This window comes from Bos grunniens, chromosome 5 (genome assembly GCF_055505025.1).
Source record: "Bos grunniens cultivar Pamir isolate PY7600 chromosome 5, Bosgru_T2T1.0, whole genome shotgun sequence".
NCBI classification, from domain to species: domain Eukaryota; kingdom Metazoa; phylum Chordata; class Mammalia; order Artiodactyla; family Bovidae; genus Bos; species Bos grunniens.
The window spans coordinates 115,273,167-115,296,085 of NC_141169.1; the positions used below are offsets into that span (position 1 = coordinate 115,273,167).

Consider the following 22,919-nt stretch of genomic DNA (forward strand, 5'->3'; position numbering starts at 1 on the left):
AGACACGGACGTGGAGACCTGAACACCACCTCGTTACTTCTGTTTTTCAAAGGACGTTTGTGCATACTCAACCGCGTCTGACTCTGTGACCCCATGGACTGTAGCCCGGCAGGGCTCTCTGTCCATGGGATCTCCCAGGCAACAAGAGTGGAGCGGGTTGCCACTTCCTCCTCCAGGGGATCTTCCTGACCCACGGATCGAACCTGTGTCTCCCACGCCTCCTGCACTGGCAGGCCACTCCTCCCCACTGCGCCACCGGGAAAGCCCCTTCTCAAAGCCCTCCTCCTGGTACTCTGGTTTTCTTCGACACCCAGCGGGAAACAACTGACAGACCAGGCAGGCCTGGGCTCCAGGGCCCCGAGGAGAAAAGGGAGGCGGAGGCACAGAAAGCGGGCTTTACTGCAAATCAGGAGCAGACAGGACACGGCAGCTCTCTGCGGGGAAGACCAGAGACGAGGCATCCTGCCCTCCAACCTCTGCTCGGCTGGAGGGAGGGGTGCTTCCCCGGGACACAGGCTGAACTTGCGGTAACAGACAGGATGGACAGACACGCCCCGGCAGACACAGGTGGGCGGCACAGTCAAGTCCAGTTCTGCTACAAGGATCACTCTTGGCTTCAGAGTGAAACAAGCACCGCCCCCCCTCAACACACGCACACGCGCGTGCGAGTGAAAGCTCTGCAGGCAGCTCCCCTACAGAAGTCGGACCCACCGTCTGGTGAGCTGGGCCTGGGTACACAGTGGCTATACAAACTATGCTGCAAATGGACTCAAAATTCCAGAAACATAATGAAGAACAAGAATTCTGCGTTTTCTTCCCATAAATGAAAAAGTAACAAAAATCTCACTTTTTGACTCACTGGTGGAAGGCAGCCTCTGACCGAAACACCAAGTTCTCCCTGGAATTGTCTTTCTCAGCCATCCACCGCCTGGTATCTGCTGTCCGCCTGTCCCCGAGCCCCCTCACCAGAGTGTCCCAGCCAACCTCAGATGAGAGGAGGACCCCTGTGGGGCCCAGTGGGCTGGGAGGATCTGGCACCACACTGCGGCCTGTCCATGGGCCCGGATGGAATGGCAACAGCAGCCGAGGGCAGTGGGCTCCCGCCCTGGAGCCTCAAGGGAGGTTTTGCTGGTGAAGGTTCGACTCTGGGGGCGAGAAGTTTGGCTCTGAGAAGCCAGCTCCCTGGGGTGATCTGGGGACGACTGTCCCAGGATCTGGGGTGGAGCGTGGTAACAGCCAGTCTCCTGTTAGCATCTGGGTTCCCACGAGTGTTCCTGGGGACCTCCTTCCTGAGGACACCTTGTCGTGCTCCCTGGAACCCCTTTCACAAACACCTCTGGAAGCACAGCACCCCAGGGACCAAGCTCTCTCGGATAAAGCCCTTGGCTGAGCTGATACTGACCACTGCACAGACGCTGGAAAGGGGCACGTGGGCTGGGGCCTGACCGAGCGGAGGGGGGCCCCCGAGCCCCAGGGTGGGAGGCTGGGACGATGGCTCGTGGGGGGTGTGGGGGGACACTTTGCAGAAGCAGCTCCGAGAACTGAGGCTGGAATCTGCCCACAAGCACTCGCAGGAGGGCCAGCGGTGCCTAGAGGAGGCGGGTGACGGGGCAGCCGTCGGGCTCGTCCAGGAACAAGGTGCTGAAGACGTCGTTGAAGAAGCTCGGGTGGTACCTGCAGGCCCGCTCACAGTCCGGGTTGAAGTTCACCTCCAGGATCTGCGGCTGCATCGCCCGCTCCCCTGATGGCACAGGAGCACGGGCTGTCTTACTCCGAGGAGCGGGGGCCTGGGACGGGGGTGCTGGGGGCCGCGAGGCTTCTCTGGGGGGCCTGGCCTGAAGCCTGCTCTGGCAGGGGGAAGACCGGGGCTGCCTCCAACCCCGGGAGTGCCACGAGCCACCACACCCTGCTCAGATGCCTAGTTCAGTGGGACCCTGGGCCCCCTCTCCTCGCATGCAGGGCGCCTTTCCTCACGAGCCCTCTCCTGACACCACGGCCACCCGCTTCCCTTTCCTCCTTGTGCTCCACCCTGCAGGCTGCGGACCCTCAGGGTGGGCCTCCTCTGATCCAGGTCTCTGGGCTAATCAGAGAAAAGGGACACAGGATAGCGTGGACCAGGCCGAGGCAACAGCACCCTCTCCCTGTCCCTGGGGGGCTGGCGTGGCGGCTGGAGGATCAGCTCTGGGTAAATGGGGGTGGGGTTGGGGAGCCCCCTCACCATCGGGACGACTGTCCCACTTCAACATGAGGTCAACCGCGTACACGGCCCGGGATGAGGGGTAGTCGCAGAGGCCCAGCGGGGGCGGCCTGGCACACGCCACCTGGAACAGCTCCGTGAAGGCCTGGAAGATTTCAGCCTGGGGCCGGGGGAGGGGGAGACAGGGTCAGGGGGCCTGCAGGCTGACGCTGGGACCAGCCCCTCAGAGCAGCCCTTCCTGAGCCCTGGTCTCCAAGCGGCCACGTCACCTCCTCCGACGTCCTTCATGACGCGGCTGCAGCCACCTCTGCCTGACTCTCGCTGCCCTCTCACCTGGTACCCACTCCCTGCAGACCTGTGTACCCCCACCTCAGAGCTGTCATGGCAGGATGGGGGGACCAGCCTGTATCCCCCCAAGTGTGCGATTCCTGGGATGCACAGAGCCCGTGTCTGTTCCAAGGGTGGTCCTGAAGACGCTGCCTGGCTCCTCCCCTCCCCAAGGAGCCCTCGTGACACCCCACTAGGGCCAGAGGGGAGGACGGGGGTCTCGCCCGTACACTCCCCCTCTGGTGGAGGAGCAGGACCACCAAGAGGAGGCGAAGGCCCCCCACGTGCCCGACACGGCCCACGAGGCAAGCCCTGGCCCCTCAAGGTTGGCCAGCACTCACCTGGACGCTCTTCCAGGGGAATTCTGGGTACTGCTTCTCAAACTCTGGGATGAACTCGTTGTAGTGTACCTACAACAGACACAGGGCCCGTCACACTCCGCCCGGGGTCTCCTCTGGGCAGGGACGAGAGAGGCCTGGCCTGCCCTGCCTTCACACAGAGCTGACACTCGCTGGGGCCCAGGAAGGCGCCCACAGCCTCTCCAGCTCCACCCCTGTAGGCACAATCGGGGGCAGGAGACGGGGTCTGAGCTCTGGACACGTTTACTTCCCAAGGTCTCAGTGTTTCCATCTATAAAATGGGACAGTGCTCCTCGCCCTGCTTTGCAGGTGGCTGTGAGGTTCCAGTGAGGCAGTGAATGCCCAAAGGGCCGGCCAACGGGTCACCATGTCCCTCTCAGAATGGTCACTGGAAGCAGAACTCGGACCTGACCCTGCAGGGCCCATGTCTGAGCTCAGCAATGGCTCAGAATACCTGCAGAGACAGCAAGGGCTTCTCAGGCCAAGACTGCACCCAGCACACACCTGAGCACGCCGGTCGTCAGCTCAGGTTCCTCCCACAGAGGACCAAGACAGGCTCCCTAAGGAAGCCCAGCGTCCACACCCTGCTGGACATGCATCCCCCATGCGGGGCATCAGAGGAGATGTGACCCTCAGGATGACGCCTGCTCCACAGAGGGAAGGCGCTCAGGCCTCAGAAATGACCTGAGTTATATTCCAGAGCTCCGGGTCCTAGGGACCAGCTGCCAACACAGCACTGGACAAGAGGAGGGACATGCAGCAGCAGCCCTGCTGGGTGGGCACATGGCCTGGCCCCTCTGACAGCGCAGGGCCCCCCAGAGGATATCACACACACAGAACAGCGAGTGTTGAGCACAGCTCAGGGCTTCCCTGGTGGCTCAGAATGTAAAGAATCTGCCTGTGATACAGGAGACCTGGGTTTGATCCCTGGGTCGTGGCAACCCACTCCAGTATTCTCGCCTCGAGAATTCCATGGAGAGACTGGCGGGGGCGGGAGGGGGAGTGTGTCACAAAGCGTGGGACACAACGAAGTGACTCATACACATACACAGAGTTCAGTTTACTAACACATCACCGTGTGCCTGGGAAGTAATAGCCCCATGCTCAGGAGCAGCTGCTTTCTGGAAGTGGGGGCCACAGGGCCACGGCAGGGCGGTACGGGGCAGGGCGGTACGGGGCAGGGCGGAGAGCGGCTGTGCCCTACCTCCTGTCTGCCCTGAACAGTCAGGACCAACACGCCTCCGGGCTCTCTTCCTCCACCGGGAGCTGGGCCCTCCTCTGCCCGGTGCAGCCTCCCTCACTGACCCCAGGTGCTCCGCAGGCCAGCTGGGGGTTGATGCCCTCATCTCAAAGAAGCTTTGCCCCCATGTCCTGTTGCTCGAGGCACCCAGGCAGCCCAGGGAAGACAGAGGGTCCAGGCGGGGTCATAGGCCAGCAGCAGCCACCCGCCCTGGGGGCCGTGCAACACGAACCAGGGAACTTATCTCGACCTGAGCTGAGCGTCGTGTGCCCCTCCGAGCGCTGGGGGCAGTGGTGGGAGGAGCCGCAGGTCCCAGAGGGCAGCTCCCCGGACCAGTACACAGCCGGCCCGGAAGACACGCTGACAGGCGTGGGGTCCCGTCTGCATCAGCCTCCACAGGGACCCGGCTCCCCAGGCCCCGCCAGGGCTCACCTGCTTCAGCACCACTTCCGGGTCATAGTTCATGACAGTGAAATGCTTCTCGTAGTCGTCCAGGTCGTTGAGGGCAAAGGGCCTGCAGGACAAGCAGACGGACACTCAAGTCGGTCCTGAGCGCGGCCGGTCCCAGCGGGGTAGGCAGGCAGGCGCTCAGAGCCCCCTAGCCAAGCATCTGTTCTGCCCCTGATAAGAGCGGGCGGGGTGGTCCCACGGCCCCTGTGGGCTCACCACTAGACCCCTGCAAGTCTCTCAACATCGACAGGGTGTGCAGGGGTGGGGGCCTGTCACACGAAGGGGGTTGACTTGGGGAGGGTTACTGCCGGTTACCAGAAACGGGCTCAGTGGGGTACCTGCTGGAGAAGGAGCCCCGGTCCGGGCGTTCTCATCCAGAGTAAAAGGGCACCCCCCCAATCCCCAGCCCAGCTCCCCCCAATCCCCGGCCCAGCCACCCACCTGCCACCCAGCCTTCATTACCGGTTGGAGAACCGCAGCCAGAACACGTCGTAGACGAACAACCTCAGGGGCTTAACCGACCGCAGCAGCAGGATGTAGCGGATGTCGAACTTGACCCTCCCCACGTCTTCCCGGAGGAACAAGACGGGACTTTCGATGTACTTGGACACAACCTGAGGACGGAAGCAGGCTCGCGGGTGCTCCTCTCGCCGCGGCCAGAATGGAGCGGCCCGGCCTCCTGGCTGCAGCTTGCGCCCAGGGACACCCGAGCGCGGTCACGCCTGCAGAAGCGGACTCGCTCTCGAGCCTACCTCCCCCCAACCCCGGGCTCAAGGGCCCCCGACTTGGTATCTGCCCCCCGCACTCTGCATCTCCCTGTCTTTTCACACCTGTGTCTAAACTGCAACAAGCTCTTTCTCTTCATTATTAGTTGAGAAAAAAGATACCATGGATTTTTAGGCTTTGAAAACTGGAAACAAATTCTCAGCCGAAGTCCACCAGCTCCCCATCCCAGGGCTGGCAACCTCCCTAGCGGTCATCTGGTGACTTGTCTCTCTCAGGCCTCTGTCTGTCCAGGAGCAGAACCTGTGTCCTTCACCTCCCCCACTGCTGGCCCCCCGTCACTACAGCACTCCATCCAGGGCCCTGAGGGGCTCCCTGGCCTGGCCACCTCCCTCCTGTGGGTGGTCCCTGGGGGGGCCCCCCTCCCTGATGGCAAGGGCAGCAAGCAGCGACTCCTCCCAGCTGAGCAACGACGCTGCCACCAGGACCCGCCCTTGAGAGCAGGCCTCCCCCCAACCTCCCAGCGCCCCAAGGCCCCACCTTGGGGGAGCTCTCGCGGTGCCGGACAATGCTGTGCAGGTTCTTGGTGATGTGGGTGTCCAGGCTGCGGGCCAGGTTCCAGGGCTTGCAGATCCAGTGGTTGTCCTCGCCCCTGGGAGCAGAGGAGTTGGCTAGGCTGTGTGTCCCCAGGACTGCGGCTGCAGAGGGGGCCGAGGGAGAGGTCCCAGAGGAGACCTCAGAGGCTGGGCTTCGGGAGCCAGCAGTTGGCTGAGGCCAAGGGAGCTGCCCTCTAGGTGGAAGGGCCGTTGAGCCCCGTAACGGGCACGTGGCAGGCGCTCGGCCATGGGGCGGGCCAGGCGGAGGGGGACAGGGGTGGTCAGAGAGGGGGCCACAGGAGCCTGCCGGGCGTTGGTGGTGGGGGCGGGTCTCAGCTAGCGGGGCGCGCGGGGGAACTCACCGCCTCTCCCGCTGCTGGAAGTAGCTGATGAACTGGGGCAGCTCCGTGCGCAGGTTGAAGGTGCGGGGCAGCCAGGCCGGGCCCTCGGGGCCGCCTGCCCGGCGTGCGACGGAGGCCAGGCAGTCCTTCACCGTCAGCAGGCTCTCGCAGGGGAACTGGTTCAGCAGCACGTTGGGCCTCTCCTGGCTCAGCCTCCTGCGGGGCCCAGGCAGGCGCCGCAGGTCAGGAGGCGGCGGCTTCCGGGGCGGGCGGGCCGGGCCCTGGGCTGGGAGGTGGCTCACCTGTAGTCCTTGAAGTGCGAGAAGTTGTAGAGGACATCGGCTTCCGCCTCGCTCTGGGTGAAGGTGAAGCGCGGGTGGGTGAGGTGGCTGAGCACCTGCTGGATGTCCGTGTAGACCCTGCGGGGGAGGGGCTGCGGTCACACTGCACACCCGCCCAGCGGTGGGGCCCTCAGACCCTGGCAACCCCGCATCCCCCACTTGTGAGACGGGACCCCAGGGCCCGCCGCCTCGTGCTCATCCTGAGCATGAAACAGGACAACCCCAGTGTTTCCCTGACCCGGGCTTGTTCCTCCCACATGCAAACAGGGTGGGCAGACACACTTAGAGGGCTGCCCTCAGAGAAGCGAGCCGGCGCCCCTGGGCCTCATTCCACGCTGGCACCAGCCCTGGCCCTGGGCAGGGGAGAGGATGCGGAGGCCTGGGTGCGTGTCTGCCAGGGGCGGTAGATGTGGTCACACTGTGAAAGCGACGGGGCTGCGAGTGAAAGCGGGAGGGAGACAGGACCCCACCTGGACAGTGATCCAGGCGCGGGGGGAGAGGCACAGCGAGCACGAGGCATCTAGCTCATGGCCAGTCATGGCTGGGGATGAGGCTGTGGGGCCTTGGTGCAGCCTCCGACCAGAGGAAGCGGAGGGGTGTTGGGCGGTGGCCTCGGGGAAGGGGAGGACAGCCAGACGGGAGGAAACCCCCAGGGCCTGGGGGGAAGGGACAGAGTGAGGAGGTTTGGGCAGCCAGACGGAGGGGACCCCCTGGAGACGGAGGCCAAGCTGCCCCAAGGTGGCTCTGTTATCTGTGGGGGCATCCCCCTGCACCTCCACTTCCTCGCCTGTAAAATGGACCGTCTGCTTTCACCCTGGGCTCGCAGGCCTACCTGGCCTGACGGAAGCTGCCAGTCCACAGCTGCAGACAGCTGGGAGTGACCCCTCCTGGCCGTCTGGGTGCCCAGCATGGGCTGGCTCCCGGCTCACCCTCCCTTCTCGGGCATCTCCCTGTGACCCTGAGACCCTAGCCCTGGAGGTCCTGTCAGTGCTGTGCTGCCCGGAGGCGGCAGCCTGCATGGGGGATGTCCCAGGAGTCTGGGGAGTGCGTGAGGAAAGGCAGCGAGGAGAAGTCTCGTCACAGTCTGCGGGTGCAGGCGGGCTACGCACTTGAAGACGTGGTCGCAGGGGTACCCTGCAGGGCTGATGGCCAGGGGCAGCTTCTCCTTGTTCTCCTCCAGTATGGCCTAGAAAGGAAACACTGGAGGTAGAAAGAGAGCTTCAAGAAAGGGAGCAAGTGAGCACAGGCCTCCTCCCCCCGCACACCAGACTTCTGTGACCCTGGGGGGTACACCTGGGCTCAGGTAGAGCCCTTCTCGGTGCTGGGGTGCCTGGAGCCCTCTGATCACTCCTGCCCCAGAATTCTGGGGCTCGAGGTCCCTCAGGTCCTGAACAGCCTGTTTGGTGTCAAAAGAACAGTGTAGACACTGCTCTCAACCTTCTCGTCGCTTCTAAACGCCTCTTCCAAGTCACAGGCTGCCCAGAAGGTGCTGGGCCTGTCCCGGGAAGGGGCTGCTCTGAGGGTTAAGCGGCGTGGTGGTTTAAAACCTGTTCACATACTTTCTGACATTCCTTTCAAAAGGCAGAGTTAATAACGCATCTCCCCTTCAGCGCCGGCTGGGCTGAATGATGTGTTTATAACCCACGGGAAGAAGCGGAGTCTGCAAACTCGTGAAAGGACCTGTGGCCTCCTCCCATCTCCCCTCCGGTCACTTCCTCCCAGAGTGTCAGCCTCCATGTCCCAAGGACACTCAAGAGGCCCCCCAGCCACAGCCAGCGCCGCCTTCCCAGGCCTGAGTGTGCCCCGTGGGGGCTGGTCCTCAGCCCGACCAAGCCTCAGATGACAGCCTGACTGTGCTCACGAGCGAGCCAGGGCCAGAAACGCCCAGCTAAGCTGCCCCCCACCTCCTTTCCACAGAAGGCAAGACAAATCAAACGTCTGCTGCTCTGAGCAGCTATGTTTCGGAACAAACTGTTATCTGGCACTAGCTGACTAATACAGGCAACCCCAGGGCCCAGAGCACAGGCCTGACCCAAATGGGTCAAAAATCGCCAGGATGTTTAAGAAAACCGGTGTCTGAACTCTGCTCCTCTTCTTGGGCCAGTGGGGGGCATTCCCCCTAAACCCCCCCAAATTACTGATTTCAATTCACGTTCCTTTAACCACCTCAAGACCAGGAAGTCTTTGTCTCTAAGCCACTCGTCAACCACGCCTCTGCGTTCACGCACTCATTCAAGTGTTTAATAAGCACCTACTAAGTGCAGGCACTCTACGAGGCTCTGAAATACACCTCTGAATTAAGAAGGGTGATCACTGGGTTTCTGACAGGGCTCCATCACCACTGGCTTAAATTCACAGGGAAAAGTACCAAGCGGCCCAGCGCGCCGGCCCAGCCCTCCCGGTCAGAGAAGCACGGGGCAGCTAACTCCAGGCACGCTGCCCGCTCGTCAGCGCGGGACTGGCTCATTTCCTCCTCTCACCATCCTCGGTGAGCGTCTGAAGGACTGGTGTGGGGCAGAGAAACGTCAGCATGCTGCGAAAAGGGTAGAGCCTCGGCCCACAAGTCACCAGGCCCCTCCGGGTGTGGACTCCAGCTTTTCCGCCAGCCGTGTGGCCTTTGACAAGTTACTTGATTTCTCTGTGCATCAGTTTCCTCACCCCCCGTTACATAACGATACAACAGGACTGGAGGTCGTACTGTGAGGGTTACAGCTGAGCACTCCCGTAAGTGCTAAGCAGAGGCTTGTGCATCCCTCGGTTTCTCACTGGGACGAGCTGATGAGAAGCAGTGGCTGGAGATGAGAGGCGGGGAGGAGGAGTAGGGGCTGGGGTGTTAATTCCTGCTCAGCTCTGCCTGGTTCTGCTCCCACTGGCTCCGCTTGCTGCCCTGCCCCCGGCTGTACCAACCCTGGCTCCCTAGGCTGGCCTGCCCCACGGGCCGGGCCCTGCACGAACTGCCCACCAGCCTGGCCCTGTGGGTGGGTCCCAGACAACGGACTGTCATCCGCAGCTACAATGCTCGTGATGACCACCTGTGGGCCTACTATGCACCATGAAAACATACCGTGCCATGTGTAAACAGTGTCCTCACAGCCCTGGTGAGGGAGGTGTCAGGAGACAAGGGAATGGTCCCAAGCCGGGATTCACAGCCCAGCTGCACGGCCCCCACCCCAGACCCCATAACGAGGAGCAGCAGTATTGCATGCCCCACGCCGTCCACCAGCTCCACCCCCGCCTCCAGAAGGACAGTTCCCAGCATCGCGACCCTGGGCTGTGGGCTGAGCTGATGCCAAGCGGTGCGGCCACACGCAGCTCATGTTCACTTGCCGAGCTCTGAGCCCCTTGTCTCGCAGACACCCCCAGACTCCTCTCTACCTCCCACGGCAGCCAGCTGCGGCTTGGCCATATTTGGTGACCTGGCGGAGGAGGTTCCAGAAGCCACCGGGCAAACAGGCCCAGGGGGTCAGGGCCAAGGTCCCACCTGGTAGTGCTCGGCGGGCGGCTCGGGCGTGGATGAACTGAGGTCCAGCAGGTCGGTGGGGGCCCAGGGCAGCAGCATGCACCTCCGGATCAGCGGGTCGGCCTCTCCGTAGGCGAAGTCCCGGGTCACCTCCTCTGCACCAGGACACGTGGGCTGTCAGCGGGGCGGCAGGAGAGTGGCCGGCCCTTCCTTGGGGGGTGGCGGGGCCCCACTTACCGCCCGTGTCCAGGTCCCGCAGGGGCCACAGCAGCGTGTAGGCCACCTGCTGGGGCATGTAGAAGAAGGGGGCGGTGGCAAAGCTGGGCACGTCTGCGTGCTGGATGCGCGACCCGAACTCATCCATGATGTACCACACGGGCACCTTCTCCTCAGCCGTCTGCGGGCGGAGCACACACCACCCTCACCTACAGGTCCTCCGGTCCCCGCACCTTTCCCGGCGTTCACGACCCGAACACCGGCCGCCAGCCTGTCTACACTTGACTCTCAGGGCCTGGGACACCCACCAGGCACACCTCCAGTCCCCTGAACACAAGGCTGCCGGGCCAGGGGACTGCTGTGTGATCACGGGTTGGGTAAAGCTATGTGTAAAGCAGGCACTTAGCCTAGCAGCCACATGGGGGTGCTTGGTTTTGTGTGCGCCCCAGGGGGAGGATGCAGAGTTCAGGGAAGGCTTCCTGGAGGAGGTGACAGCTGCGATCACGAGAAACAACTTCTGTCTTTTCCCAGGCTGGAAGTAGTAGGGGGCTGGTGCGTGAAGGTGGGTCTGGGGGTGTGCTGGGAGTGATGTAAGCCTCAGAGCATGCTGAAGGGACTGGACTCTACTGCTGAAGGCAGGAAGAAATCACTAAGGGTATTTAAGAGTGTGCTGGAACCAGCAGGCACTGGGAAAGAGACAGCCAGGTCACTGGGCTCACGTCTAGGGGTCTGGGACAAGGCTGTGTCCAAGGCCACGTGGATACCTGGGTCTCCGGCACTGGCTGGCCCAGAGCAAAGAGTAACAGGCCCACGATGAAGTCGCAGGGAACCAGGGCAGCTCCCACTGGCCACGAGAAGGGGGTCTGCTCGCTTGCGGGGTCAGGGGACCATCTCCTGCCAGCCCCGACAGCATGAGGTCGCGCAGGCCCATCTGCCTCCCCTGGGGCCCGGCTGCCCGCTCACCCCGTGGGCCAGCTGGTAGGTCTGGTTGAACTTCCACATTTCTTCTAGCACCAGGTCCACGGCCTCGGCGCTGGGCAGCTCGCCGTGGAACTCGACGCCCATCAGGTTGGCCATGCGGTGCAGGAGCCCCGGCACCTGCTGCAGCTGCTGGCGGGCGTGCGTCACGCGGCACGTCCAGGCGTGGTCGATGAGGAAGATGCTGCGGGAACAGGCCACGGAGGGGTGGGTGAGGCTACCACACGGCAAGGCAAGAAGGGGTCTGGGCGAGGGCCAGCGGAGGGGCAGCCCCTCAAGGAGGAGGCCGGAGCTGTGGCCTGGACCCGGCACTGGGCCTGGGTGGGGGTCTGGCTCCCCCACTGTTTCAGTCTGGGAAACTCCCACCCCTTTCAGTTTCTCAAACAGGGCAACACATCCCTACCCACCCCGTCATGGGGCTGCTGTGAGGATCAAATGAGACAAACAGCTGGCCGCCTCCATCGGGTCCTCGTGCGTTGAGGGATTGACTATTACAGTGATCACGGTGAACATGAAGTGTCCTTGGCTGGATTCTGAGCTGCTAGAAAGTGGGCCCATGCCCCCCACCTTGCTACCTGCAGGCCAATGCGCAAAGAAGCCCCACTCAGAGTTCACTTGCTTGTGCTCACCCGGGACCTCTGGGCATTGCTCAGGAGGTGCCAAGGCCTTGTGCAGGAGAGGCTTCAAGTCCTCATGTGTCCAGACAGGAAGCCCACCCTGTCGAGTCTCCTGGGCCGGCTACGTGGCTCCCACACCACCTCGTTGGAGGGCGAGGAGTTCCCCTGTAGGCCCGAGGCCCTGCCTGCCCCCAGCCCACCAGTCAGGCTGCCCGATACCACCCCAGCCTAGCTGGACATGGACTCCCCAATGCACAGGGTTCTGCCTGCTGGGGAAGCAGCTCTGGTCTCCCCACCCCACTAAAGCAAAAGGAACAGCGAACACTCCAGTCCTGCAGGTGGGGGCCAGCTCGCTGCACTCACATTTTCTGTTAGCACATCCTGAAACAAACGAACACTTACTTCTGCCCTTGTGCACGGAGCCAGGAGCACCTGGGGGTGACCCAGGCAGACACACACAGGGGCTGCCGGGCACGGTGGGTGCGGGAGCGGACGGAGGCTGGGCCTGAGCACTGGGGGAGACTCACAAAGGTCCTAGGGCAGACAGGGCCCAGAGCCATGCTCCCAACCTCGACACCATGCCCATCCGTCTTCAGACCTGCCTGCTAGTGTGAGTGGAGGGGGCAGGGAGGCAGGGAGCCCCTTGAGGAGGCCGCTGGGCCTGAGTCCCACGGCCGGCACAGGTGGGAACGGAGTGGGCACAGGCACAGGTCTGCTGTACTGAACTTAATGAGTTTCTGAGTCAGAGAACATGTGGGTGGTAGTGCCTGGCTGCTCTAATTACGCGTGTGGCCCCTCCCACCCTACCAGGGGCCGGTGAAGGAGCTGGGAAAGCAGGAAGAGCTACGGACACAGACGCCCAGGCGCCCGCAGGGGCTGGCAAGTTCCTCCCCCACCACCCTGCCCGGAGTTTCAACAAAGTTACGCCTGTCCTGGCTGAGGACAGTCCCTCTGGCCCCTGGAAGGCAGGAATCCTGGGCTCCAGTCCTAGTCCTGGCCTTTCTACCCTGGGGCCCCGTGCAAGGCCCAGGCTCACCTCTGCCCCCTCAACCCCGAGTCCCGACTCGAGGAATCAACCAGGCCACGCTGCTCACATTCACTGATGTGAAGTTCAGGGCTCCTACACAGAGACCAGATTCAGCAGGACCAGTGGGGAGGTCCGGGGGCTGGGTCCCTGGAAAAGCCCAGGCTCATGAGTTAAGACGGCCCTGGGATGACACCCACACCTGTGACCAGCTGTGCGATCCTGGGTGAGCCCGTTCCCACGGGGTCCTCACTAGCAAGATGGGACCTCGCCACATGTGGTCAGTGGGACCGCTGGGACAGGTTAAGAGGCACCTGGGGGGAGGCCGCTCTGCAGACGGTACGAAACACGGCGAACACAGGAACATCATCGGTGTCAGGGCCGATTGGGCCCTGAAGTCCAGCTGGAAACACAGCAGCCGCCATGCACCTCGTCTCAGGCCAGCTTAAGTGGCCAGTGGCCTGGCCTGGAGGAGCAAAAGCGCCCGCAGGAACTGCTTCTCCCGGGGGCGACGGCCGGGGTGACATCCTTCAAGAGGGAGCAGAGGCGCGGATAAGAGGGTCCCGCCCTCAGCTCCTTACCTGTTGGGGTCGGCCGCCTGGAGCCCGTTCTCATTGGTCACGATGACCTTGTAGCAGAGCTCGCCGCCGGGGTTGGGCTTCTTGCGCGCTTCCTGGGCCGCCTCATCCTCACTCTCCTCCTCTTCGGCTTCCTCCACCTGCATGATCCCGAACATCTCCCCAGCATCGAAAACCTGGGGGCCAGAGGCAGGGGGCCATTGGCAGGACACCCCGTTCCTGCTCCGTTCTTTCCACCACACCCTGGCCTCTGGGATGAACTGAGCCCCGAGGAGGACAGGGCCTCTTTACTGTCCAGCTGCCCATCTTACACCCAGGAGACAGGTTCCCAATCAGTGGGAACAAGGTCCTCACCTCCCCCGCCAACACGGGCACCGTTATCAGGGTGCCCCAGCCTGTGGGACCCGCGCCTGGGGGAGGGACCGCCCGCGTACACCTCTCAGTGGCAGCCAGTCTGGGCTCCTGCTTCACAGGGAAAATGCGGCCCAGAAGGTGGAGGGGGCGGCTCTGCTCACAATGCCTGGAAGAGGCAGGATCGTGGCGGGCCAGGGACTTCAGCTCAGCTTTGTTCTCACCAGAACTACCAACCCAACGCCAGGGCAGCGGAGGAGATTCGGAAGGAAACAGGGGCGAGGGGGTGGGGGGTGCTCAAGAGCGCCCTGCAGCCACAGCCACCCAAGTCTGCACCAAGCAGGGCCTGGTGCTGGTCTCCTGGGGCCCTGGGCCAGAATGGGACAAAAGGAAAGGGTCTGGGTTTCCTTGTTTCCCTGGCAACCGCAAGCCACTTGCAGCTGGTGAAGGGGACAAGCCAGTTGGTCTCCACATGGCCACACTCAAGACCCTGTGTCTGCCACAAGTCGGCAGGTCACTGAGCCACTCCATGCCTCAGTTTCCCCATCCATACAATGGGAATATTAGGATCTACCTGTGACTTGTTGGGAGGGTTAGATGATTCACACACACAGAGAGCATAAAAGCTACCGTGTAAGCACTTGCCACCATGACACTTCTGAGCCTAGTCTCTCAGCAGCGAAGGGACACCAGCCACCTTCCAGGGGAGCTGACAGCAACACATCAAATCCAACGGCACACAGAGGGACTCAACAAAGACCAGATGCCCCTAAAATGTACTTCCCACGACTCCACTAAAAAGAGGAGACACACTCATCTCGGCAGCTGGCAATCAGCCATCCATTCAGGCACGAGCAGCGCTGACGTGCTGGGCAGGACAGGCACTTGGGGGTGTGAGGATGAGTGACGTATGACCTTGCCCTGGGAGCTGATGACAGAGAGCCAGGAGGGGCCATCTGAGAGGCCGAGATAACCCCTGCAGGGGCGCCGTCCTCTGAAGTGAGTGGTGAAGGAAGCAGAAGATTAACTGATTTGGCTGCTCCAGGTCTCTGATGTGGAATCTTATAGTTGCAGACTCTGGGCTCTAGTTCTCTGACCAGGGATCAAACCTGGGCCCCCTGCATTGGGAGCGCGAAGTCTTAAGACACAGGGCCACCAGGAAAGTACCAGGAAGGTCGTCAGGTGGTGGTGTGAGGACTCCAGGCAGAATAGCTGGGGCAGGAAGGGTTGTGGAGCTGGTCAGGTGCATCCCAGGGGAGCTAGGGCACTTTCTGGGATGGAGTCTTGAACCCCCAGCCCCCCAGAAAGTCTGGAGGCGGGGGAAGCCACAACCCTTTCTCTGGTTTGAAGTTTAGAAGAGAACAGCTCAGAGGCTGGAGTCCAACCCAGAACCCCAAATCTCCATCCCTCCACGCCCAAACCTGACAAGGGGGAGGGGGCAGTGTAGGGCCTGCCCTCTCCCAGCTGTGATACCATCCCTGTGACCACCATCCCTTCACAGAGGGTCTGGAGGAGTCCCTACTGAGGTAGGGGAGGGGAGTGGTTTTTGCAGCAGGGAAGTTCCCCGCCAGAAAGAGCTGAAATTGATTTCAAAACACTCCCCCTGGTTTCCAAGCCAGAGGGGGCAGGAGGGGCCCCCCTTCCTCGGTCAGCAGGTGCCTGTTCTGCCAGCAAACATCCTCCCCCACACCTGGGCCCCCAGCAGCACGTCTGTTAGAAGGAGGGCTGCAGGTCCGGGTCTGGCAAAGTGGTGACTCACAGGTCTGCCCGTCACCCCAGCAAGGGAGGGCCATGGAAAAGTACTGGGTGCCCCTGAGCAGAGCAACGGTGGCCAGGATGGAGGGGACATTACACTCCAGTGACTACATGCCGGGCACACCTCTGCACCCAGACTCCACCAAGACCGTGGGAGCTCGGGCCATGTCTCCTGGACTTGGACTCAAGACGGGCAAGTGACTTGCACGAGCGACTTCACTGCCCACGGAGGCTGGCAGGGCCAGGGCTGGGGTGTTTCCACCTCGTGATCCATTCACCCAGCACCAGAAGACCATTTTATCCTTACAAGCTGCTGCGGTCCCCTCCTGCACAGCAGAGGCTGGGACTAGGGCAAGTGCGTGGGAAATGCTGGCAAATGGAGGGCGGGCTTGAGGGGAAAATTTACTGTTACAAAAGGCAGGTGCCAGTAACACTGTATCTTTTTTATAGCACCTACTCTTGTTTTGAACAGGAAGGTACTTGGTCCAACCCTCCTTCCCCATGTCAGAAGTCCAGAGTCTGGCTGAGAGGGTGGGGTTCACCCAGCTGCCTCTGGGGTCCCAATTCACCACTTGCACGGCTCAGTCTGTCTTGACCCAGGAAGCAGCCCAGAAAGGGCCTGGCTCCAGCTCAGAAGGTCCCAACAGGGGCCCGTGAATGTGCTCTGGCTTCAGCATCTGGGCAAACCACCAAAACCCAGGGCTGACCCCTCAGCTAGGACCCTGGAGAGACCCTTCGGAGGTAGAAGCTAGAGCACAGGCCAGCAGAAAGGAGCTGTCCCTACAACGGAGACCCTCGAAGCATCCGGGCTCTTAAAAAATAATTTTTTTTTTTAAACTTTTCGGTTGTGCCATGGCGCATGTGGGATTGAACCCCTGCCCCCTGCACTGGAAGCGTGGAGTCCGGACTGCCAGGGTAGTCTCCGAGCTCTTTTCATTTTTGTTTAGATGCCGTCTCTGCCTCCCACAGCCTCAGTTTTCCTTAATCAGCAAGATGACGGTGACCTGGGGCTCAAATCAAATGAAGGAACACGAAAGAATTCTATGAAGAAAGCTTCTAGTTCTGAGGTCGGACAGACCTTAGGAGGGTCACTTCCTCTCTCCGAGCCTCAGTCTTCTCAACTGCAGGAAAGGGGTGATGGATCCTAATCCTCACAGGGCTGCTTTGGGCTCGGATTGTGGAGGACGCAGCCCAGGGCCTGGCACGCACAACGGAAGCCAAAGTTCATTTTAGTTCCAGTTCTCGCCGCAGCCCTGGCCCAGCCCCAAGTGTTGGCAAGACCGGGGCCACAGGTAGAGGGTCCGGCCGCCGCTCTTAGGCCCCAAACCGCCACGGAAGTGAAAGTTTAAGGCGTTTGGGCATCAAGCCATGCTCAAATCTCCGGATCCATGCATCTCCTGCGTCGTCCATCCACGCCGGCCCCCGACTCTCCCCGTGCGCGTCTCACCCAAGCCCGCCCGGGAACGCGCCTTCCCTCCCATCTCCACGCCGCCAACTTCCCCCGGCGCGCTCCCCCACCCTCTCGCGTCCTCCGCGGGGGGGGACCCTGGCCGCCCCACCCGAGCGGTTCTCGGCCCGGAGCCGGCCCGCTGACCACACCCTCCCAGGTAGAAAAGTCCAGAGCCACCCACCCTGGCGGCGCGCTCGGGACGCTGCGTGCGCGCCGCGAGGGCCCGCACCCAGACTTTCCCGGGGGCGCCCCGGGCCCGCTCTGCACCCCGGGCCTCCCCGCGCGGCGCCCCAACCCGCACCTCGTGCTCCAGCTTGTGCAGGAGGCGGCCCCAGTACCGCTCTGGGACTCCCGACGCACGCAGCGCCGGGCCGTGCAGCGCCGCGAACTCGGCCAGAGCCGCCCGCGCATCCTGCTCAGGGTCGAGGACCGACTCTGAGCCCGGCTCCGGCTCCGGCTCTGGCGTCAGGACCCGGCTGCTGCGCTCCGGCGTCGGGTCGGCCTGCATGGCGCCACCGCCAGCGCCAGAAGCCCAGCTCGGCCGCGGAGTCCGCGGGCCCGGCCCTCCGAACTCAGCCCGCAAGCCCCGCCCGCCGAGGCCCACAAGCCCCGCCCTCCTCCGGGTTACCCCGCCGCCCCCGCCCGTCTCGGCCCGCAAGCTCCGCCTACAAGCCCTGGCGCCGGGCTGGCGGAAGGGCCGCCGGGGCAGCCGGGGGGCGGGGCCTCCCGAGAAGTGCGCGTGCGTGAGCCCGCGGGGGCGGAGCCTTTGTGGCTCTGGGGAGGGGGGTGCTGCCGGCGTGTGCGCACGCGCGGATGGTGTCGGGGAGGTGTCTTCTCGTTCAGCCCGAGGCTGTCTGGGCGGATGCCGGAAGTGAGGCTGTGGTCGAAACTGAATGGGTCTCTAGACTGCACCGAAAGGGGAAACGGAGGCTCAGAGATACTCGCGGGGCAGAGCAGCTTCCCCGAACGGCACCGATCCAGCCTTGATGACTCGCAGACCCACGGAGGCGGGGGGCAAGGAATCTCTCGTTCTTTTGAATGCGTCACCAGATTTTAGGTGCAGCAAAGCAGTGACCTGTCTCAGTTTCCTTACATTTGATTTAAGAATATGAATTTATTCAGACAAAACTGGGAGTTTTTTTTTTTAATCCTTCTTAGAAATGCGTTGTATTGTTTCCCCCTTTTCAACTTTTCAGTAATTGTAATTTGCTGGAAAGTGCTGTTGCTGCTGCTAAGTCGCTTTAGTCGTGTCCGACTCTCTGCGACCGAGTAGACGGCAACCCACCAGGCTCCTCTGTCCGTGGGATGCTCCAGGCAAGAATATTGGAGTGGGTTGCCATTTCCTTCTCCAGGAAAGTGCAAAGGCAAAAATTTTGTATGTGGGTGCTTCAGTGGGGGAATATCTTGATTAAAATTATAAGCTGATTTTTAACAAAATGCACCAGTTTAGAGGACTTGTTCAATGGGACTAGAACACTTAAGTTGTGCAAAAGCTCAAACTTCCAAATTCCAGTTGGTGATGATGAAATAAAATTCACATTTTATGGCAAGACAGAAACTTAAACATAAAACGCCTCCTTTTTAGTGTAAATTGTACCTCTGCACTAACCAAACCTCCTTGGAAGATAACCTTCCTAATCTTATCAAGGATCTCTACTCCTTAGGAGATAAGCTTCCTTCTTAACCTTACAAGAGGCCACAGGGACCCACGACCCACTACTTGTTTTGTACACGTGGATCTGGATTGTGTAGACTGTTGATAATATATCATTTAATGTATAGCACTTTTGGAGAAGGAAATGGAGACCCACTCCAGTTTTCTTGCCTGGAAAATCCCATGGACAGAGGAGCCTGGCAATCTACAGTCCATGGGGTTTTAAGAGTCAGACACAATCTAGTGACTAAACCATAGCACTTTGTCTCAAAAACTTAAAACACAGCTGTAGGTCAGTCAGTAAAGAATCCACTGTAATGCAGGAGACCGAGGCTTGATACCTGGTTTGGGAAGATCCCTGGAGAAGGAAATGGCTAACCACTACAGTATTCTTGCCTGCGGAATCCCACGGACAGAGGAGCCTGGCGGGCTACGGTCCGTGGGGTCACAAAGAGTCCAACACAACTTAAGGACTGTACTACCACCACCTCCATGGCCAATGTATAGCACTCTGTCTCAGAAAGTTACCATACTGACCTTTTGAACTCTAACAGGCAAGACAGTCCTCACAGCTCTCTGAAAGACTGCTTCCCAGATTATAGTATTTGGCTAGAATAAACATTTCCATTTCTTTCATTTTTTTCATTGACATAGTCAAGAAACATGTTATAGGGAAAAAAATGTTACTGCCATACTGGAGGGCTTCCCTGGTGGCTCGGACGGTAAAAAAAATCCGCCTGCAATGCGGGAGACCTGAGTTCCATCCCTAGGTTGGGAAGATCCCCTGGAGAAGGGCCTGGCCACCCACTCCAGCATTCTTGCCTGGAGAACCCCTGCAGACAGAGGAGCCTGGCGAGCTACAGTCCGTGGAGTTGCAGAGTTGGACATTACCGAGCGACTAAGCGCAACATAGCCATACTGGAATACTTTTTTCTGTCTCACATCAGCTGTGTCTCAAAAATTTTGCAGCTCAAGCACTGTGTGAAGAAGTATTTGTAAATTTTGGCAACTATGATATCTAATTCGACTGATACAATTTTACAGTTTGTTGGGATGTAATAATTACATCCAATTCCAGGTGTGTTTCTGCTTCATGGGTTTTTTGGTTTCTTTTTCAGGTTTTATTTTTGGCCATGGTGGGGGATTTGGGATCCTAGTTCCCCTGCCAGGGATTGAACCCATGCCCCCTGCAGGGGAAGCATGGATTCTTAACCACTGGACCAGCAGGAAAGTCCCCATGGTGTTCTTAATTTAGTAAGAATGTTAGTTCATCTATGCAGTACCTGTTGAACTTTATACGAGTATTACCATTGCAGGAGAAACAGTGGAAACAATGTCAGGCTTTATTTTTTGGGGCTCCAAAATCACTGCAGATGGTGATTGCAGCCATGAAATTAAAAGACGCTTACTCCTTGGAAGGAAAGTTATGACCAACCTAGATAGCATATTGAAAAGCAGAGACATTACTTTGCCAACAAAGGTCCGTCTAGTCAAGGCTATGGTTTTTCCAGTAGTCATGTATGGATGTGAGAGTTGGACTGTGAAGAAAGCTGAGCACTGAAGAAAAGATGATTTTGAACTGTGGTGTTGGAGAAGACTCTTGAGAGTCCCTTGGACTGTAAGGAGATCCAACCAGTCCATTCTAAAGGAGATCAGCCCTGGGTGTTCTTTGGAAGGAATGATGCTAAAGCTGAAACTCCAGTACTTTGGACACCTCATGTGAAGAGTTGACTCACTGGAAAAGACTCTGATGCTGGGAGGGATTGGGGGCAGGAGAAGAAGGGGACGACAGAGGATGAGATGGCTGGATGGCATCACCGACTCAATGGACGTGAGTTTGATTGAACTCCGGGAGTTGGTGATGGACAGGGAGGCCTGGCGTGCTGCGATTCATGGGGTCACGAAGAGTCGGACACGACTGAGCGACTGAACTGACTGACTGACCATTGCAAAAAAAAAAAAAAAACGCCTTCAGTGTTCAACTGTTAAACTAAATTTAGCTGAGTAGCATTCACAATAATGTTAGTTTGGAGCCTTGGAGAGACTGAACTTTCCAAAACCTTAATTTTGATTGCATGAATTGGAAGCCAAAAATGGAAGCAATTAGTGACTTTGGCACAATATGGCATCCACAATGAAATAATTTCTCAGCCAGGAGAGCCGGCACTTTAACAGTGAAAGGGGCACAAGAAAACTTGGAATTAGAAAAGTGAGTGAAACAAATGTAAGAAAAAATCATTTGATCTAAATGAAGAGTCATGATTTATAGATGGTTACGTCAGTTCATTTCTGCAACCTCACATATTCATTCATTCTGAGGCGGTCTTAAAATAATTGCTGACTTTTAAAGTTCATGTGATGCTTCTGAATGATTGATTTGTGGTGAAGATGCCTCTTTGGCCCCCATGGTGAAAGGCACACATCGACAGACATTTTGTAGAAGTTTCAGTTGCATAATCCTGAGAAATGAGAATATGGAACTTTTATTATCATTTTTAAATATTGAGTTAATTTAGTTATATTTAGTATAAATATAAGTATAGTAATAATATAAATATTGAGTTAATTAACTTGGCCGTGCCTGGTGTTGGTTGCAGCAGGTGGAATCTTGTTTTGTTGTTGTTTTGGTTCAGTTGTGGCATGTGGAATCTATTTAATAGTTCCCTGATCAGGGATTGAACCCTAGCCCCCTGTACTAGGAGTTCAGAGTCTTAGCCACTGGACCACGAGGGAAGTCCCTAGAAATTAATTTTAAGTTAAATGTGGACTTAAAAAAGGCTTTATTGAGACTTCGCTGGTGGTCCAGTGGTTAAGAATCCGCCTTGGATTCTTGGAGTCCGCAGAGGACTCAGGTTTGATCGCTGGCTGGGGAACTTAGATCCCATGTGCTTCAACTCAGCCTGAGTGCCGTAACTAGAGAGGCCTTGCCGCAAAAGAAGCCACAACTAAGGCATGACACCGACAAATCAATAAAAATAAAGATCAAAAAGCTCATTGCCCCTGAAAGGTTTATTGCACGTTAAAGAAAAAAATACCAGGAAACAAAATAGAAATTAAAAACTGTGAGTTTATACCATACTTCTTCTGTCGCTCAGTCCTGTCTGACACTTTGTGACCTCGTGGACTGAAGCATGCCAGGCCATCCTGTCCCTCACCATCTCCCAGAGTTTGCCTGGGTTATTCCATGCAAGAAGGGACAAAACCCTCTGAACAATGAAAGTGTTCGACCTCTATACAGTCTGCAGCGGGAACACTCAGCCTCAATCTGCCACACATGACTCACCCATACCAATCATTTCCTGGAGTCTTCATGCACAGAAGACTATGCTTCAAAGTAAATGAACATGGAAGTTGCATCTGGTAGGCCACAAAACAGGCACACTCGGGTGGTTGGTAGGCAGGGGCAGCAGGGCCTCACTGTGAATATTTAGTACTGGTGTTGGATAAGACTTTTGAGAGTCCCTTGGACTGCAAGGAGATCCAACCAGTTTATCCTAAAGGAAATCAGTCCTGAGTGTTCATTGGAAGGACTGTTGTTGAAGCTGAAACTCCAATACTTTGGCCACCTGATGCGAAGAACTGACTCATTTGAAAAGACCCTGATGCTGGGAAAGACTGAAGGCAGGAGGAGAAGGGGACGACAGAGGATGAGATGGTTGGATGGCATCACCGACTTGATGGACGTGAGTTTGCGTAAACTCCAGGAGTTGGTGAATGACAGGGCGGCCTGGCGTGCTGCAGTCCATGGGGTTGCAAAGAGTCGGACACGACTGAGTGACTGAACTGAACCGAATATTATAATTAAGAATGTCTACCTCACAGAGCTGATCACTGTTAGAAGCTCTGTTATATTGCTTATCATACCTTACAGTCTATGCCTACATAGATATATATCACGTGTGTGCTGTCGCTTCAGGCGGGTCTGATCTATGACCCTATAGGCTATAGCCTGCCAGGCTCCTCTTGGCCATGGGATTCTCCAGGCAAGAATACTGGAATGGGTTGCCGTGCCCTCTCCCAGGGGACCTTCCCCACCCAATAATCGAACCCGCATCTCCTGAGTTGCAGGTGGATCATACTTATAATAATTATTTTGTTTTGAGCAAGCATATGTTACACTAGCTGAAAACCCACTTGTCATCTTGGCATCTGCAGCTTCCTCCCCCATGAATCAATCTGTAGTTTATCTGATCCATGAGACGGTAAATCTAGCTCCAACTGGCCTAAAGCAAAAGGGTATTTATTGGCTTCCATGGTGTTCT

General features: G+C 58.6%; 1 protein-coding gene across 1 annotated transcript; it reads right to left on the reverse strand.

The window, feature by feature from the left end:
• Positions 1 to 381: 381 nt before the first annotated feature.
• On the reverse strand, positions 382 to 17,548 carry TTLL12 (tubulin tyrosine ligase like 12). Its single transcript, XM_086403170.1, has 14 exons — positions 17,305 to 17,548; positions 13,451 to 13,623; positions 11,214 to 11,412; positions 10,272 to 10,431; positions 10,056 to 10,189; positions 7,684 to 7,760; positions 6,536 to 6,652; positions 6,255 to 6,449; positions 5,837 to 5,948; positions 5,036 to 5,187; positions 4,556 to 4,637; positions 2,866 to 2,934; positions 2,219 to 2,357; positions 382 to 1,741 (listed from the first exon to the last, which is right to left on the reverse strand). Exons 1-14 carry the CDS (start codon positions 17,509 to 17,511, stop codon positions 1,590 to 1,592), a joined length of 1,968 nt encoding a protein of 655 aa, XP_086259296.1. The 5' UTR covers positions 17,512 to 17,548; the 3' UTR covers positions 382 to 1,589.
• Between the last annotated feature and the right edge of the window lie 5,371 nt (positions 17,549 to 22,919).

Coding starts and splice junctions, on each gene's coding strand:
- TTLL12 (XM_086403170.1), bottom strand. CDS start 17,511: ATGCAGGCCGACCCGACGCCGGAGCGCAGCAGCCGGGTCCTGACGCCA. Junction 13,624..17,304: donor TGCACAAGCTGGAGCACGAG/GTGCGGGTTGGG, acceptor TCTGGCCCCCAG/GTTTTCGATGCTGGGGAGAT. Junction 7,761..10,055: donor CGCCCGCCGAGCACTACCAG/GTGGGACCTTGG, acceptor TTTCCTTTCTAG/GCCATACTGGAGGAGAACAA.